Consider the following 20504-nt stretch of genomic DNA (forward strand, 5'->3'; position numbering starts at 1 on the left):
TTTTTCCCGTATGTTTCACCCCATCCTTACCTTTTTTCACCTTTGCATTGAATGAAACTACCAAGTAATAGACCATATGTTGATTGATTTGTTGGATATTATCAAGTTCTTAGGATTTCTTGATGACTTGGTTCTCAGCAACTGATGTTGCTACATAAATCATACTTATTTTCATGGTGGTCCTTTTACACATTCCTGTCTATAGTACTGTAATACATTATGATCAAGTGGTCTATGAAATAATTTTTTTTTGGTAACCCCCTTCACCAAATTCTTTCTTTATCTAAGGATAAGCTTTGAATCATCCTTTCATTTAGCTACAACTTGCTTATTTCTTCAGATTTCATTTATACTAAGAACATCAAGGTTGATATGATTTAGGTCCTCCAGAAATTATGACCATTAGTTGATTGTTGGACAAAGATCTCATATTTCATGTACCAACAGTCAAATTAGTTTGCTGACAGTATAAAAACTCCTTGGAACCAGCCTTCTATCCCCTTTGCTGAAGTGGAAGGGAACTATACAAGTCCAAGGAAAATAATTCACTTTTGTTTATTTTGTGAGTTGCAGTAGCAAAAAATATTTCATCACTAAATCACAAGCCTCTTAGTGATATGCCCTCTCCAAGTTTCACTACACTCCTCCTTGGAAAAGACTTGGGTCTGTTCCTGGGCCCACAACTTAAATCCTTCCAGCATGATAGAACTTGGTACAAATACCTATTCTGATGCTTTCTGCTGGCACCTCATGGTCAGCCTTCTCAAGTGAGAGAATACCTTAGATCATTGGTGTGCAAATGCCCTGAATCTTCTTATCTCCTGGGTGCAGCATGCCTCCTGAGGAAAGGCTGCTAGGAGTGCATATCTTCCCTCTCTGCCCCACAACCACCACTTCCATCTGTACCAGCACAAGGAACCTTTCACCTCTTTTTGCCAGTCACTGTCCAAAATAGGATGTGGAGAACTCTCAGCGCAAAGAACAAACCTCACTTTGACTTCAGGCCTCCCATCTCTTGCTGTGCCTGCCCTTTGAGGATGGAGGAGTGGCACCCTTCACTCAGTGACAGACACTCTCATACTGGGTCATACACTTCATATGGCAGTGACTCACAATTACTATGGATTATCATCCAAATCCTGTTCACACCCAATTCCTCATTCCCATCCCTCAACCCTCCCACCGCAGTCTCATCCTAACTGTACCGAGCCCTTCCATTGTGTTCTCTGAAATGCTATTCCATAGGTGACAAGCTTTTCTTCATCTTAAATCTTTCTCTCTTTCACTCCTTCCATCTACTAGCTCTTACTGAAACCTAGCTTCCTCCTGATGATACAGCCTCCCAGGACATCCTTTCCAGTGCTGACTGCATCTTCACTCATTCTTCTTGATTCTCTGGTTGAGGGGAGAATATTGGAATGCCTTGCTCCCCGTTGCCACTTTTAAGTTCTCTCCCTTCCTCCATCACCTCTCTTCCTTTGAGGTTGATGCTATTTATATCTACCACCCAATCAAAATCCTGGTACCTGTTGTTTGCAGATCCCCAGATCACTCCCCTTGTTTGATACCTGGCTTACAATTTTTCTTTCCTTTCCAACTCCTGTCCTCAAACTGGATACTTCAGCTTGAATATTGATTCTCCCTCAAACATCTTAACCACTCAGTTTTCCAACCTGTTTACCTCCACCATACATCAGCCTCACATAAACATAGTTATGCTGTTGATTTTGCCATCACCCACAGATGTACTACTTCCATGTTCAAGAATTCTGAAATAATTAAAAAAAGAATTGTGAAATCCCCTTACCCAACCATAGTCTATTGGCTTTTCCCCTCTCCCCTTTGCTTTCCCTTACATAATCCTGTTCTTTATCCACACCATGACTTCTAGTCCATTGACCCCTCAATTCTCTCCCAGGCCAACCCCCCTACAGTAGTCAGTCTCTCCCCCCCCATTTTTACCCATCCTTGGTGAACCAATTAAATTCTACACTGTCCTCCTTTCTTGAATCCCTAGACCTCTTATCATATTACTAGTTATGCCCAACTAAGCCTCACTTGTTGCCTTTGATCCTACCCACATGCTGCTGAATGAAAATAGAGAAACTCACACAACCATTCTGATTGAGTCCATCACAAATATATGTTATATAACCTCAACAGGGCCCTCACTACTGCTAGGCAATCCTACTATACTTCCTTTATCAACTCACTATCTCACTCTCCACATCAGGTCTTCCAAATCTTTTCATCCCTCCTCAAACCTCTCATGACTCCCCACCCCTAACTTCTCAGCTGAGAGCCTTGCCTCATATTTTACTGAAAAAAATGAGGCCATTCTCTGTGAACACTCTATTCTGCCCTCTTTCTCATCTCCATGAGGTTCAGTCAGGTTCCTTCTGCTACTTTCTCCTCTTTCACCCCTGTCGCACATGGTGAAATGACCTTAATCCTTATCAAGGCCAACCCCTCTACTTGTTCAAGTGAACCCATTCAGTCCTATCTTCTCCAATAGATTGTCTCCTCTGTCATTCCTAGCTTTTCACTTATTTTTGATCTCTTCCTCTCTACTGGCTCATTTTCTTCTGTCTGCAATCATGCCCAGGTCTCTCCTATCCTAAAAACAAACAAAAACGCCTTCGCTTGATCCTTTCATCCCCACTAAGTCTCATCTTCTCAGGATTCCACCAAAACTGCGCTCTCCAATTACAAGTGATCTTTTTGTTACCAAATTCAGTATGGTCTTTTCCAGTCCTCATTCCCCATCACTTCTCTCTCTTCGACACTGTGGATCACTCTGCCTTTCTTCATACTCATTTTTCACAAGGTTTTCAGATCACCACTCTCCTGGTTCTCCTCCTATATAGTTGACTCCTCCTTTTTTGGATCCTCTTCCAGACAACACTTTCTAACCATATATGTCTCTCAGGGTTCTCTCAGGGACATGAACAGTTTCATGTCCTGCTTGGATCATCTTCTCCTTTTGTACTACTTCACTTGGTGATCTCATCAGCTCCCGTGGACTTACTTATGCTGATGATTCTCACATCTGCCTATCCTGCTTCAATCTCTCTGCTGACTTCCAATCTCACATCTCCCAAATGCCTTTCAGACAGCTCAAACTGGATGTTCAGTAGACATCTTAAACACTATATGTCCAAAATGGAACTCATTATCTTTGCCCTAAGCCCCCCCACCCCCCTCCCTGTTACTGTAGAGGGCAACACCATCCTCCCAGTTCTCCAGGCTTACAACCTGATATCTTCACTCAAGCTGTTGCCAAGGCCTGCCAGTTTCACCTTTGCAACATCTCACTAATGTGCCCCCTTCCTTCTCTCCAGATACTGCCACAGCTCTAGTGGGTCACCACTCTTAACAGGCCCTCATCACCTCACCCCTTGATTACTGCAATAGCCTGCAGGTGGGCTTGCCTGCCTCAACTCTTCCCCCACCCACCTCCCCCCATCCATCCTTCATTCAGCTACTAAAGTGATTTTCTTAAAGCACAGGTCTAATCACATCACCTACAGGAAGCCTGCTTCAACTCTTCTTAATTCCATTGCCTTTCCTCTTTTAATTATTTTCTATATAACTCACTTATCTATTTGTCTCCCCTATCAGATTGTAAGTTCCTTGAGGCCAGGGTCTGTCTTTTGCCTCTTTTTTAAATCCTTAAAACTTAGCATGGTACGTAGGAGGTGCTTAATAAATATTGATTTATTGATTAATGCCTTGTTGTGGCATAGAGGTGACCCTGGATTCCTGAAGGTTATGTCCTTGGCATATAAGTTCATGCTGTTACTGTTTTTGTCTACTTTTTGTACACAAGTTTTCTTGAGTGAATTTAACTGTTGAATTGTTTGGTGCATGTAAGTGAAGAATTGTTCGATATTTATTGTTCATTACTCTTTTCACTGTTATGTAATAAACTTACCTGTCTCCTTCAGTATGTTCTGATTTAAATCATACTGAAAAGCTTCTGAATAAACAAAATTAATGCATCTAGGACAAGATTGGCAGTGGTTGTTGAGGGGGAGAATCTCTGTATCAAATTTCTTAGATTAGGGTTTGGTTTCCAAGAAATATAGATAACTAACAGATATCTTTTCCGCAATAGAATAGATAGTGGAAGGGGCATGAACAAAAGTTTTCAAACGAATAATTGCAAACTATTAATAACCATATGAAAGAATGCTCCAAATCACTAATAATAAGAGATACGTAAATCAATACAACCCTTGATTTTCACCTCAAACCCTGCAAATTGGCAATGACAGTAGATGGATGTTTTCAGTGTTGAAGGGGTTCTGGGGAAGATAAGCATACTAGTGCATTGTTGTTGGAGCACTGAATCAGTACAACCATTCTGAAAAGCATTATAGAGTTATGCAAGTTAAATGACTAAGTATCCATGCCTTTTGACCTAGAGATGTCATTACTAGTTAGACATAAACCCCAAAGAGTAAGATAGGTAAGGAAGTTCCTTGGAGAGCATCTACCGTGCCCCAGGCACTGTGCTAAATTTAGCACAGTGCCTGGGACACGGTAGATGCTTGAGAAATGTTTATTGCCTGACTGGCCTTCCCCTTCCCCCACCTCTGACTATAGTTTCTTATGTGTTTAAACACCTTTTTATTTGTGTGTGTGTGTGTGTACACACATACTCTGTTCATTACAAAAACACAGTCTAATGGGAGTATTTCTAACTTTATACCTTTTTTTTAATAACTTAACTATCAGTAGTAATAGGCTTATTATAACTTTTGCTAAAAGCCTATCCTTTATTTTCATACATAACTTCTTTATTCTTTTACAGTGGAGAATTTTTTTCTTTGCAATTCTTAAATTTAACAATTTTATGCCTAAGAGTTTTTTTAGATTAATTTTTTTTCTTAAAATATTTGGAATTTCTCCATGCTGGAGTCTTTTGACCCCACTCCACTGGAGGAATATTGACTCTTTTACTTTATAGTATTTTCTCTAACTAGGTGTCAAGCATAATGTCTTTATTATTATTTATTATTCAGTGTCTTCAAAAGTAACTGAGATTTCTGTTTATTTCAAATTGATTATTCTTTTCTGCATATGTATGATTTTTTTGAGCTTTTACATTCTCAGCTGTTTGGTTTTTTTTTTTTTTTTCATCTTATTTTTGTCAGCTATTGATCTTTGTTCAACTGCAGTTATTTTGTTGTCGCTTTCATTATTGTTTCTGTTGTTAGGTATTATTTTCCATTTTTCTTAAGTATGTTCTTCTACTTTTTCATGTTTATGTACCCCAAGGCTCTTTTCTGGTTCTTCTTTTCTTTACTCTCTATATTATTTCTTGGTGATCTTATCAGTTCTCACAGGCTTAATTTTCATCTTTATACAAATGCCTGCCAAATCATTATATCAGGCCCTAATCAGTGTCTTGAATTCTGGTCATACATTTAGGCATTTCAAAATGGATGTTGAAGAGATATCTCAAATTCAACTTGTCCAAAACAGAACTCATTATCTTTCCCCCTAAATCTACTCTTCTGAATTTCCTTATTTCTCCCACGGACACTACCATTTTCCTAGTTACTTAGATTCAAAACATCAGTATTCTTATACTCAACTCCTTTAAATTTTCCTCATTAGTGTGTCCAGTCACTTGCCAAGTTTCATCAATTCTACCTCCACACAATCTTTCATATCCATCTATTTTTCTTTATTCACTCAGCCATTGTCCTGACTCATCCTTATAACTTCTAACCTGCACTGGTACAGTAGCCTCAAATTGGCCTTGTCTCAAGTCTTTCTTCTCTCTCATATGTCATCTATACAAACTGTTGAAGTAACATTTCCAAAGAACTTGTCTGGCACTTACTTCCCTGCTCAGAAAGCACCAGTGGCTCTCTGTTGTTTCTAGAATCAAATTCAGACTCTTCCCTTGGATACTTAAAACCTATCACATTCTGACCCCAACCTATCTTTCCTATTTGAATACACTTTATAACCCTTCACACATTTTACAAGCTGGCCACACTGTGACTAACCTACTTATTGTACCTTACACATGACATTATATTTCCCCATCTCCATGCTTTTGTATAGGCTGTCTCCCATCTCACCTCCCCATCATTGTAATGTACTCTGGCCCCTTAGAATATTGAGTTTTCTTTAAAAACTCAAGTACCATCTTCTACATGAGGCCTTTTCAGATTACCTTTTACTACACTATCCCTGAACCTTCCAGTTCTTCCATATTTTATTATGTCCTTGCTTGGTGCACATTTTTTTTTCCCAATAGTGTGTAAATTCTTTGATCATAGGGACTGTTTTATTTTTGTCTTTGTATATTGTGTGGCTGATTAAGTGCCTGGGATATAACAGAGTGTAAATGTTTATTTATTGATTGTCAGTTAATGTAAGAAATGCCTGCTGGTATTGAATTATCTGATCACAGATCTTAAGAAAAATCTAAATTACCATTTAGCTGATTCTTCCTTTCTCTTTTATTAAAATAATCCTTAAATATTTCTCTGTGGTGGATTTCCTAGGTGGAATTAATTTTTTAAAACATTATATGTATTTCACGTAACATTTTTATGTAAACACAGATGTACATACTAGACAATAAATGTTTGAATTGGAAAAAATTAGAAGTAGTCATGGGTTTATTTTACTTGGGTACTTTTAGCTTGCAAAGGGAAGAAGAGTAAATTGATGAATTCTAAGCATTTTGGGTGCTTGGAAAAAGAAGCATCTGTGCTCTTTTTTTTGAATTTTTTTATTTGAGGGGGTATTGGTCATGTTCACTTAATTTGGAGTGAAAATAAGCTTAGGGCTTTGGTTTCAGAAATCTTTAAAAGATCATAAAAGAAAATATTTGAGTTGATATGAATTGACACTCTTATTCAATTTATTTACTGACAAAATACCCTCTAACAGAGACAAACCCTTTTCGTAAAAATATTCTGAATGAGTTACATTGTCCTTTTCTATTTGAAGTGGTTATTCATTACTGAGATTTAATACCATGGTTAATATGTTAGAAATTGAAATCACAATTCATTTTAACCACATTTTATTTATTTGCTTTTCAGGATAGAAAGCTGACAAAGTCAGAACGGCAAAGATTTAAAGAGGAGGCTGAAATGTTGAAGGGCCTTCAACACCCAAATATTGTTCGTTTCTATGATTCTTGGGAGTCTACCGTAAAGGGAAAAAAATGTATTGTTCTAGTGACTGAACTTATGACATCTGGAACCCTTAAAACGTAAGTAAGAGAACATAGTAAAGGAATATGTAAATCACAATATTTTAATCATGAGAGTTCAAAAGTATTTGGATTTCATTGCCCTTATAAATGCATACTGACATGAAATCTCCACTATAACATACTTGATACATACTCATTCAGCCTCTGCTTGTAGGCATGAGAGAGGAAGGAAAATCCACCAATCAATGAATCAACAAATAACCATTTATTAAACACCACTCATTTCCTCATCTGTAAAGTGAACTGGAGAAGTAAAGGAGGGTTCCCACCAACTTATTCTTAGACATTGTGCTTGTAATGAAATCAAGATCATAATTATATTTTTTAGCTGCTACTTCATACTAAGTTTGTAATCCACTAAAACCACAAATCTTTTTTTGAGACACTTTATGCTTCCCTATCTTATACTTATAAAATAGGTCTTTTGAATCCAAGGGTAAAACTTTATGTTTATCTCTATTAAGTTTGATTTTAATTAAATTCAGCTCAGTGCTCTAGCTTGTCTTGGATCCTGACCTTTAGCATTTAGAGTGCTAGCTGTCCATCCCTGCCTTGTATCATCTGCAGATTTGATGAACATGCTGACTCTGTCTTTATCCAAATCATTAATAAAAATTTTAATCAGCTCAAGTTCCAACAGATACCTCTGGAGATTTTATCTGACCCTTGAACTTCTGCCAATTTGATGTTGTCTAGTCTTTAAATATCCAACCAGTTTTTAATCTATCTGTCTTTTCCACTAAAATTGTATTAGATGCTTTGCTAAAATTAGGTAAACCATATCTGTAGCATTGTCCTGATCTGTCATTTTAATTTCCCTGTCAAAAAGTAAAATAAAGCTAGTCTGATATGTCCTGTCCTTAATGAAGTCATGCTGCCTCTTTGTAATCACCACTTCCTCTGTTAGATACTCACTAGGAGTAAGAACAGGGGCTGGGCCTGTGATTTCATTGGTATAAGGAGCTTCTGGGAAAGGAAACTCTTTATACTAATTCAAGTTACCCTCTTTGCAACTTAGAGTCTAAAAGAACTTCCTAGATCACTGAGAGATTAGGTGACTTGCTCAGGATGCCACATCTAGTTTGTGTTAGAAGCAGGATTTGAACCTAGATCTTCTCGCTTCCAGGCCTGTTCCACAATGCCACACTGCCTCTAACTGAATGAACGAAAGAAAGAAAAAGCATTTAAGTACTTACTGTGTACAAAGCACTGTGCTAAGCACTGGGGATACAAGTAGAAAAGCAAGACATTGATATGAAATGCTCAGTAAGTAACCATCCACTCTAGGGTATTCTGAGAATCAAGGTCATACTCACTGTCCTATAGTTTGCAGACTATCAACTCCCCCCCCCCCCTTTTTTTTTTTTGGTTTGAAATTTATAACTTTTTGTCTACCAATCCTGTGGTTCCTTTCCCATTTTCCATGATTTTTCCTTTAGAAAATTTATTTTTTATTTTTAAATTTTCATTTTTATTTTCAGTTACAAATTTTCCCTCCTTCTACTCCCTCCCTCACCATTGAGATGGTAAGAAATTTGATACTTATACATATGAAATCTTTCCATGATTCTTCAAATGTTGATGGCCAGTGCCTTAACAACCATTTCTTTTACCACCTTAATAGTCATGTCTGCTAGGTCTTTTAGGTACTTGAAAATGTAGTTCATCTTAGCCAGAGAACTTGGATGAGGGGTGGTGATGTTGGATTTAATGACCTTTAAGATCCTTTCTAGCTCTAAATCTGTGATGTCGAGAACCTAGGATCTTAAAGGTAGTAAGAAAGCATCTGGCTGCTCTCAGTGAATTCATTAAAGTTAATTGATGAGTTCCATATCAGATACCATAGTTTTTTCCCTTCACCAAAATTGTTTCCTTTGTATTTTCAAAATTCACTTGTTTTTCTTGTTGTTGGTCTTTACTTAAATATTTTCTATTCCCGCACCCGCACCCTATGTTCATAAATTTCCTAACATGAGTATATCATCCTCTACCACTCTGTTAACCCTTTATCTATCCTGCTTCTTTTGTATAAGGTATCCCCATGCAGAGCATTATTTCAGTCGTAAGATTCATCTTACCAAGTGTTAATAATAGTTAGGAGGTCATATTTGCCTACCTGATTTTGTATGTCTAGTCCTTCCTGCTTGTTTCTTAAACCATGGGTTTCTGTGTATAAACATTTGAAGCCATGAGTTTTATTGCTGGCTTTTTATCCTTTTTTTGGATTCTGTTCCCTATGAGGTTTTTGAGTATCTCAAGTACTTTCTCCTTCTATTAATTGTATATACTGTATGGTACCTAGCTTGGTAGATATACATAGGCAGTTTTTCTTCCCCTACTCTTTTTAGTTTAAGACCCTTTTTATTGGTTTGGAAAGATACCAGGAAAATGTATCATCACCAGGCTGTGTTAACTATGCTCCAAACCAGGCCAGGAGTCTGTCATTCCTGTATTCTAAGCTGTGGTACAGAAGTCCAAATTTCATTTTCAGATACCCTTACTAGTCAGCTGTTCACTTTCTAAATCAATTTTTATTTCTACATCTCTTGCCTTCAGTGGACATTAGTAAGAATAAAACAATCTCTGTTCCTATATTTTTCAATTTATTTCGTAAGGCTTTGTCATCTTTTAGACCCCTTTTAGAAGTATCATTTTTGCCTTCATGAATTACGAATCACCAAAAGTAGGTAGTAATCTGCTTTGAGTCTTGAAGAGTTCTCACTTATGTTTTAGATATTTGCCCAGGGAATCACATAGAAGTTAAGAGGTCATACATCATACTTCTTGAAGACCTTCAGGGAGAGAAAATCTATGAATCTCAAGGCAGCCCATTCTATTTTTGTATAGCTTGAATTGCTTGGAGATTTTCACCAATATCAAGCCTACATTTGCTTCTTTGAAATGTCCACCCATTGCTCCTGATTCTGCCCTCTGGTGCCAAAAAGAACTTAAGCAATTCCTCCTCCACGTGACAGCCCTTTAGATATTTGAAGATAACTATAGTATTTTCTCTGAGCCTTCTTTCCTCCAGACTAAGTATACTCAGTTCCTTCAATCAGTCTTGATATTGTCATGAACTCAAGACCTTTCATCATCCTAGTTCTCTTCTGAACACTTTTCCAGATTATCAATGATTTTCTTAAATTTGTTGCCCAAAACTGAATATAGTACTCCACATGAGGTCTAACAAGGGCAGAGTACAATAGTACTATCACCTCCCTGTTTTTGAAAGTCAGGTCTGTCAATGTAACCCAAGATTGCATTAGTTTTTTCGGCTGCTGTATCCCATTATTCATGTTGAGCTTGTGGTTCACTGAAACTTCTAGATCTTTTTCAGAACAACTTCTGTGCATGCTTTTCACATCTTATACTTGTGAAAAAAGTTAATTTTTTTTTTGTAGCCGGGTGCAAGACAACCTACTTTTCCACCTCAACCACACACAAAGATGGTCATTCCTGTGATCTTGTCTATCACCCATAAAATACACTACTTCCATGTTAATAAACTCTGAAATTCCCTTATCTGATCACAGTCTATTAACCTGTTATCTGATCACACCTTTCTGTCTTTCCCTTCTTATTCCAGAGTCTATTCTTCATCTCTACTGTTTCATTTTTTTTCCATCTCTACTGGCTGATTCCCTGCTGTCTACAAACGTGTCCATGTCTCCCTTTTCCTCAAAAAACCTTCCTTGATCTGTCCTTACCTACTAGCTGTCATCCTGTTTCTTTTCTTCCTTTTCTGGCTAAACTCCTTGAGAAGGCCCTTCTGTAATAGGTGCCTCCAATACCTCTCCTCTTATTCTCTTTTAACTCTAACGATCTCTTAAATGCCAAATCTAATGGGAAAGGGGGGGAAGGGCATTCCCTGGGCAATCATCATCCCTCTTGATCTCTCTTCAGACTTTGACACTGTTGACCATCTTCTCCTTGAAATTCTCTTTTTTCCAGATTTCTGTGATCTCATTGTATCCTGGTTCTTCTCTTACCTCTCTGATCCCTCCTCTTCCCTCTCCTTTGCTAGATCTTCATCCAGGTCATGCCCACTAACTGTGGCCATCTTTTCTTCTCCCTCTACTATTTCACTTAGTGATCTCATCAGCTCCTATGGTTTCTTTATGCAGATATTCTCAGATTTATTTGTGCAGCCCTAACCTTTCAGACATCTCAAACTGTCTAGCCCAACTGCCTTTCAGACATCTCAAACTGGATGTCCTACAGATTTCTTAAACTCAACATATCCAAAACCGAACTCATTATCTCTTCCCTCTCCAAATTTCCATATTCCATGTTACCACCATCCTACTCTCTCAGTTCTCCCAGACTCATAACCTAGCTGTCATCCTGAACCTCCTTACTCTCTTTCACCCTTTATGTTCAAATACTTGTAATGTTCTCTCTCCTCATCATTGCCATCTGGTTTCCCTGGCTTCCTTCAAATCTCAGCTAAAATTCTACCTTCTACAGGAAGCCTTTCCTGCCTCTCTCTGTTGATTATTTCAAATTTATCCTGTATATAGCTAATTTGTACATAGTCATTTACATTAGACTGGGAGCTTCTTGAGACCAGGAACTATCTTTTCTCTTTCTTTGTATCCCCAGTTCTTCACACAGTGCTTGACACATAGTTGGCACTTATCAAATGTTTTTTGACTGACTGATTTATCCCAATTGAGTTTCAACTTACTAGATTCATCCCAATAATTTGTCAAGATCCTTTTCAATTCTGGCTGATATCCATTCTGTTAGTACAGCTGCCAAGCACTGCATTAAGATATTCAGATATTATCTCATTTTATCCTTACAATAACCCTGTAAGGGAGGTACTATTTTCAACCTCATTTTATAGTTGAGTAAACTGAGGTAGACCAAGATTGTTGCTTGCAGTAAGTCTGAGGCTTGATTTTTACCTCAGTTCTTCTTCACTCCAGGCCCAGTCTTCTATGTATTTTACTGCCTAGCTGTCCATAGTAATCACTTACAAATTATATAGTACTTTAAAGTTTTCAAAGTGCTAATCTCTTTTGAAATATAAAAAACTTACTTTGATTTATAGAGTTGTTTGGGCTTAATTTAATGATTATTTATTGAAACAGTAAGAATAAAGAATTGGTATAGCAATTACCTCAGCCATATTTGATTGTGAATTGACATTCCAAGCTATAATTGAAAGTATTTTCCTTTGGTAGAACTAAAAAAGGCACAAACCAACTAAAAATATGTAGCAAGATAGCCCTCTAGTGGCTCGAATAAGTTCAAAGCATATTGAACATTATTTAGTTGAGGTTAAATCCTATTTTGTCTTTGGCCTCTTAAATGGATTTGAAACAGAATTTGGACAGAACCTTAAGGGAACATAGAAAACCAGAGTTAAAAATATTCCCTTCAAAGATCTAGCTCCTGTTTCCTACCTAACTCACCCCTCCTGGAAGGAATTGTGGGTCCTGTGCAGGGAATGGCAATTAGGAACATCAAATATGCAAAGAATAGTTTGAGCTAAGGCTGAAAAAGTTGGTTGGAGCCAGCTTATGGAAGGGGTCTTGAAAATTAGGCTAAAGAGGCAATAGAAAGATTTGGTAAGAGCTGTACATTCAGCATCATTCTGTAGGGTGGATTGAAGAAAAACATAATTCCAAAAGTTACATTGCAATAGTTCAATGAAGAGTTAATGTGGGTCTGAATTATAGTGGTGATAGTGGAAACAGTAAGGAGTGCGAAAGATGTAAATGATGTTAAAAGAATCAAAGGACAGTTGGATTGGGGGGTTTCAAAGGAAAAATGAGTAAAATATAGCTAAGTTTATGAGCATATTTGTGTAGAGAATGGTGGCACCATTTACAAAAATTTGGGAATCAGAATTTAGCAAAAAGATTTCAGTTTTAGATAAGTTGAATATGAGGTACTGATGAGACATCCATATACATGTGACCAGTTAAGTAGATGTTTTAAAAAAAAATCTTACGTATGAATAGATAATTTTCAAGGACGAAATCCAAGCCATATGAAAAGGTGCTCCTGTGGAGAAAGGTCAGTTAAAAGAACTTTGAAGCTACACTTCACATCCATTAGATGAACAAACTTGACAAAAATGGAAAATGGTAAATGTGACTGTTGGTAGAGCTGTGAATTGGGCCAGTCATTTTGGAAAAAAATTGGAGCTATGCCTAAACGATTACTAAACTGGGCATTTCCCTCTGATGCAATAATACCACAATAAAACCCATACCCCAAAGAGATGAAAGGAAAAGGACCCATTATGTACAAAAGTATTTATAGAAGCTCTTTGTGTAACGTAAGAACTAGAAACTAAAGGAATGACCATCGAGTTGGTGAATGTCTGAACAGGTTATTCTGTATGATAGTAATGGAATACTATTGTGCTATAAGAAATGATTGATTAGAGAAATCCAAATCAAAACATCTTTGAGGTACCACATCACTCCTATCAGATTGGCTAACATGACAAAACAGGAAATGATAAATGTTGGAGATGTGGAAAATTGGAACAATAATGCATTGTTGGTGGAGTTGTGAACTGATCCAACCATTTTGGAGAGCAATTTGGAACTATGCCCAAAGTGCTATAAACTGCCTACCCTTTGACCCAGTAATGCCACTTCTAGGTCTGTATCCCAAAGAGATCATACAAATGAGAAAAGGACCCACGTGTACAAAAATATTTATAGCAGCTGTTTTTGTGGTGGCCAAGAATTGGAAATTGAGGGGATGCCCAGTTGGGAAATGACTAAACAAATTGTGGTATATGAATGTAATGGAATTCTATTGTGCCATAAGAAATGATGAGCAGGAGGACTTCAGAAAAACCTAGAAAGATTTATGAACTGATGTTGAGTGAAGTGAGCAGAACCAGGAGAACGTTGTACATGTTAACAGTCACATTATGCAGTGACTAACTTTGTTAGACTTATCTCTTCTTAGCAATGCAAGGATCTAAGACAACTCCAAAAATCTCATTATGGAAAATGCTGTCCACATCCAGAAAAAGAACAATGGAGTCTGAATGCAGATCGAAGTATATTATTTGCTCTCTCTTTCTTTCTCCTTTTTTTTTTCTGTTTTTTTTTCTCTTGGTTTTTCCCCTTGCTTTTAATTCTTCTTTACAATATGACTAATGTGAAAATTGTGGGGGGAAATAAATGATGAAAGGAACAATTTCAGAAAAATCTGGGAAGTCTTTTATAAACTGATGCAGAGTTAAGGGAGAAGAACAGTTTAGACAGTAACAACATAAAGACGAACAACCTTGAAAGATTTAAGATCTCTATCAGCGCTATGACCAACCATGATGCCATGATTAAATGTGTTACCTACCTCCAGAGAAAGAACTGACAGACCGAGGTTGCACATACATACACACATACACACATACACACAGTACACACACACGTATGCATATAGACAATATATACATACATACAGATACATGATAGCCAATGCAGGAATTAGTTTTGCTTTACTATATATTTGTTATAAAAGTTGTCTTTGTCATCCTCCCTTCTTCCCTCCCCTCCATGCAGGGGCCCTCCCGCCCCCCAACCCAACCTCCCTGGAGGTGGAGTGGGAGAAAAAGTAGATTTTCTTTGTTCATTGAAAAAAAAATTTTTTTTTAATGAATCTGGATAATACTCTTTGAAAGACTTCTTCACTGTTATCAACACACTGACCCACCACAATTCCAAAGGACTTAGGATGAAACATTCTATACCAGCTTTCAAATAGTGTACTGATATATTCTGAGTGCAGGGTGAAGCTCGTTTTTTTTTCTTTTTCCATGTGTGTGGGGGGAGGGGAGGAGGCAGAACATGAGTAATACAGGATTTTATTTTGCATGAGTAATATTTGTAATAGATTTTGTTTTTCTTGCCTTCTCATTGGGTCTGAAAATGTGTAGGGGGAGGGGAGAGCAAATAGAACTGGGGGAAAAAAGAATATAGTCTTTGCTTTAAAAAATAAACTAATTTTAAAAACAAAAAAAGTTAATCTGGAGCTTAAAACAAAAGTTGAAGCTTGTGGTAACATGCAGGATTTATTTGCATAATGGTGATAATTGAAGCCTCGTGAATAGATGAGAATCAAGAATTTATAGAGAAGAAGCCAGAGTTAAGAGCCTCTGTAGGTAGGTAATATAGGCAATTCCTTTAGTAAGGAAGAGGTATGAGGTAAATAAGGTGACAGATAAGACAAAGCATACTGTTCTAAGCTGGGTCTGAATAAGGCTAGTCCTCTAGTAATTTAGATTTGCTACTGGAACAAAATGAGACACTGATAAATCATTCAACAGTTAACAGAAAGATTTATTTAGCCATAATAGGCGGATATTTAACAATGATAAGCATTTAGGACCCCTGGAGTCAGTTGAATGAAGAAGCTCCCTTGCCTGAATTACCATTTGTGATCTGCCAGCTCATCCTGCAAGTGCCCCTGGAGGTTTTGGTGACTGCTTTGTGCTAGGTGATGAGTGACATCAGCTTTATGAACCTTTAAGTCTCAATAGAAGCAGGATACTGCTTCTAACATGTAAACCACTGAATGTATGTGTGTGCACACAAATACAGCTAAGAAGAGAAGCAGAAGTGAAGTCTCTGAAAGGCCAAAACTGGAGTATCAAGAAGCAGGAAGTGGGAGTTTTGGTCAGCAGTGTGAACTCCCTATGAAAGATTAAGGAAAATGACAGGAAAAAGTATATTTTTTTTAATTAGGAGGCCTTCAAGGACCTTACCAAAGTATAGTTTCATTAAAGTAGTAAGGGATAGAAACCAAGTTGCAAGGGGTTAAGGGCTTGAGGGGACGTGGAGACAGGGCAAGAGGGCAGATGGCGAGTTGCCTGGGATGCATATTCCAGGGATATGAATCCTGGTCTGGGTCTGATTAGATATAGTAGGTTTGTACTCACCAGTGTCAGTACTGCTCAGCCCCAAAGAGGGAATTCCAAAGGTAAGTGTACTAACCCCCACCAGGGAGGAAAAAAGGAGAGTTGGGGTGGTGGCCATCACAAAGGGTTTAGTGATGGCCAGATGGATGAGGTGAGGGTGTAGCAGTGGAAAGACCACCCTGCGTAAAAATCTCACCACTGATACTACCTATATAACTCCGAACAAGTCATTTAACATCCCTGGAGTTCAGTTTCTTCATCTGTAAAATGTGCTGGTTGGTCTATATGGATGCTGAAGTTCCTTCTGGCTCTTGATCTATGATCTGCTCATCCTAAGTAAATACAAAGTATGCACAAAATAAATTCACACTAATTACAGAATAGGAGAACCAAGGGAATGAGGAAAAGCTCAAAAAATGCAATAATAGTGAGACATTTTGATATCTTGCTATCATAATTGCAAAACCAATAAAAATAAGAGAAAATTCAAGATTGAATAGAATATTTAACAAGCTAGATATAATAGAAGTTTGAAGAGAACTTAATGGAAAAAGCAAAGAAGATATCTAATATACATACGTGTATGTGTGTGTGTGTGTGTGTGTGTATTTTTTTCACTCCACATACAAGGGACTTAGACATGCTACACCCTGCAGATATAAGAGAAAAGAAGAGCTTTTTTTACATCATATTCACAGATAATAATGATATAAAATTAATAGTAAATAATTATTCAAATGAACAAAATATAGATCAGTGTAGAAATTTAAAATAAATGAAAGATAAAACTCTTTAAGAATATTGATGCAATGACAGTAAAGGTTTTATTGTATATCAAAATCTGTGAGATAAATGGTACTTAGAGGTATCCTTTTGGGTTTTTGTTTTTTATACCTTCTAGAGTGTTTTTTTTGGCCCAGTGGATAGAGCAGTGGACCTGGAGTAAGGAAGACCTGAGTTCAGATGTGGCCTCAGTCACTAGCTGGGCAAGTGGCCCCGTTTGCCTCAGTTTTCTCATCTGTAAAATGGAGATGATAATAATAGCACCTACCTCCCAGGACCAAATGAGATTATAATTGTAAAGTGTTTAGCACATTGCCTGGAACATAGTAGGCACTATATAAATGCTAACTATTACTGTTGTTGTTAGTTACAACCTTTCCCCCCATTAGCACTTGTAACAAAGAAAAACAAGCCAAACTGAGACATAAAATGATTTTCTATAGCAGGATATGCAAATTTTTTTCCTGTAGTTGTCTTTGTCTTAATCATCACGGGGAACATGTAGCTTTTTCATCTGTTTTCTGGAACCAAGATTGATGGTTGCTGTTAATCTGAGTTCACCTACCACTGATTGCTTTTTTTTTATGTTACTGTGTGTTTGTGTGTTTGCATGCGTGTGCACATACACTCATATGTATGTAAATATATAGAGACATGTATATATACACATGTGTATGTGTGTGACTTCTTGCATAATTCTAAATTATTTTTAAAAAGGCCTTGAACCAAGTTCCTTCTGTACCTGCAGTGTATTTATTAGTATCCATCTGTCTTGGGACAATCCTTCCAGTATTAACTATGGCCATTTTTCATTATCTTTGCCAATTTGGATGTGAAGTGACACCTCAGCTGTTTTATTTTACGTGCCTCATATTAGTTTTTGGAGGACCTTTTTTCACCTTTTGAAAATTGTTCTTTGACTATCTGTTGTCTGACTCTGTCTTATATTTATGCCAATTTCCTATTTATCTTGAATGTCAGACTTACAAGAACTATTTGATGCAAAGATCCCCCCCCAAAAAAATCCTCAGCTCCATTTTACATTTTTTGCTGTGTTAACATTGTTCATGAAAAAAAATTTTAATTGTATGTAATTGAAAATGTTGTTTATATTTTATGATTGCCTTTATCTGTTGGTTAAGAATTAATTCTCCCCCCAACCATAGTTCTGAAAGGTATAATCTTCTTTGGTGACTTTTTTTTTTTTTTTAAAAGATATGTCCTTTTCTATTTAGGTCATGAATCCATTTGGAGCTTTCTGTGGTACGTGGTATGAAATGCTAGTCTGAGCCTAATTTCTGTCAAACTGTGTTTCAGTTTTCCCAGTAGTTCTTGTTAAATAGGTAGTCCTTCCCTCACGTAATTTTTCCCTTGGGTTTATCAAACACTAGGCTCAAAGACGTTCTCCTCTTTGATTTAGAATTGAAAGGGTCATTGGATATTATTTATCCTCTCCATTTATTTTACTTTTTTTGTTGTTTTATTTTGTATTGTTTTTGGAGGAAGTCGGGTTTAAGTGACTTGCCAACACTAGCCTCTCCAAGGACATTGAAGCATCGAAGTGGATAGGGTTCTGGGCCTGGAGTCAGGAATACCAAAGTTTAAATCTTATCTCTGACACTTAATAGCTATGGCAAATCACTTAATCCTGTCTGCCTCAGTTTCCTCATCTGTGAAACAAACTAGAGAAGGAAATGGAAAACCACTCTAGTGTCTGCCACGAATACCCCAAAAAGGGATAATGAAGAGTTGGACATGACCGAAACAACAAAACAACAGCAACAAAATCTCTTCAATCTTTTACCTATTGGCTCATCCTCTGATGTCTCCAGACATTCCTGCGACTCCCCCATCCTTAAAAAAATTTTCACTTGTTCCGAGATTAGCTGTTGTCCTATATCTCTTCTCCCCTTCACAGCTAACCTCCTTGACAAAGCCTTCCGTGTTCTGTGCCATCACTTCTCCTGTTATCACTCTTCTGAATCCTCTGCAGTTTGGTTTCTGACCTCAGCATTCAATTGAAATTGCTATTTGAGAAGTTAACAATGATCTCTCAACTGTTAACTGCCAGATCTGATGCCTTTTCTCAGTTTTCATTCTCCTTGACTTCTTTTCAGTATTTGATATTATTAATCACCATCTCCTCTTGAATACTCTCTCCTTTCTAGGTTTTTGTGACATTGTTCTTTCCAGGTTTCCTATCTGTCTGAATACTCCTCAGTCTCCTTTGCTGAGGAGAATCTGTGTCATAAACCTCTAACCATAGTTATCCCTTAACAGTGACCTGGGTCCCTTTCTCTTTTCATTCTGTCCTATCTTATTTGTTGATCTCATTAGTTAACTCCAGTGAAACAATTCCCAGATTTATATGTCCAGCCCTAGTCACTTTCTTGAGTTCCAGTCCCACATGACCAACTGCTAATTAGACATTTTGAACTGGATGCCCTGTAGGTGGTTCAAATTCAGCATATTCAAAACAGAGTTATCTTTCTTGCCAATCCTGCTTTTCTTTCCAACCTTTTCTGATTGCTGGGGGGTGAGAGTGGGGGCAGTGGGCATATCCTCCCACTCAGGTTCATAGCATCTTCACTTAACTCCTCGCTCAACCCATGCTTGTTTCTTTCCCTGCAACATATGTCCCCATTATGTCCCCTTCTCTCAAGAATTGGAAATTGAGGGGATGCCCACAATTGGGGAATTGCTGAACAAGTTGTGGGTATATGAATGTAATGGAATACTATTGTGCTATAAGAAATGTCGATATACTTAGCCCTTCTCAGCAATGCAAGGATCTAAGACATCTCCAAAGGTCTTATACTGGAAAATGCTATCCATATCCAGAGAAAGAACTGTGGAGTTTGAATGTAGATCACAGCATACTATTTGCTTTTTTTTTTCTTCTGTTGTGTTTTGTTTCTTCTTTCTTGTGGTTCCTCCTGTCGGTTCTAATTCTTCTTTACAACATGACTAATGTGAAAATATGTTTAATAGGAATGTATATGTAGAACCTATATCAAATTGCACACCATTTTGGGGAGGGAGGGGGAAAAATTTAAAATCCAAAAGCTTATGGAAGTGATTGTTGAAAACTAAAAATAAATTAATAAAAAAAAGAAATGAAGTAGAGAAAGAGCAAGAGGGCCTGTAGAAACATAAATCAAATGACTTAGGGTCACCATGTAGTTTGCAGAAATCTCTAAATTCTAAATATAGTATCTCTCAGTTGAATCCCTTTTAGATTTAAGCAACAAAACACAAAATTAAGTACTTCTATGTCAGGTTTAAAGTAGGACATCTCATGCCTGACATTCATTATGCAATATAAAGTACTTTATTGTGTTATCTTTCTGATCCTCCCTACAGCCTAAATGAGGGTAGGTAATAGAAACCTCATTTTACAGATGATGAAAAACTGAAGATCAGAGAGGTTAAATGATTTTTCCCATGGTCATACAGCTAATAAGTATGTGATTCAAACCTAGACCCTTCTTGATTCCATGTATGGCATTCTTTCAAATGACCACATTGCTTCTTACCATCATAAGCTTGTCCAGCATAGTCCAGAAACCCGGTTGCTTA

The 20504-nt window shown here is 37.3% G+C and overlaps 1 protein-coding gene across 7 annotated transcripts in view; it reads left to right on the plus strand.

Annotated features, from left to right (window-relative positions):
- WNK1 (WNK lysine deficient protein kinase 1) overlaps positions 1-20504 on the plus strand; it is a 160698-nt gene that overhangs the window by 62571 nt on the left and 77623 nt on the right. For all 7 annotated transcript variants that reach the window (XM_027857300.1, XM_027857291.1, XM_027857293.1 and 4 more), the window contains exon 2: positions 7074-7246. In XM_027857300.1, coding sequence (XP_027713101.1) covers positions 7074-7246 — 173 coding nt within the window. The remainder of the gene's footprint in view (positions 1-7073; positions 7247-20504) is intronic.

Source organism: Vombatus ursinus, unplaced genomic scaffold (assembly GCF_900497805.2).
Source record: "Vombatus ursinus unplaced genomic scaffold, bare-nosed wombat genome assembly UNPS02012082.1, whole genome shotgun sequence".
NCBI lineage: Eukaryota > Metazoa > Chordata > Mammalia > Diprotodontia > Vombatidae > Vombatus > Vombatus ursinus.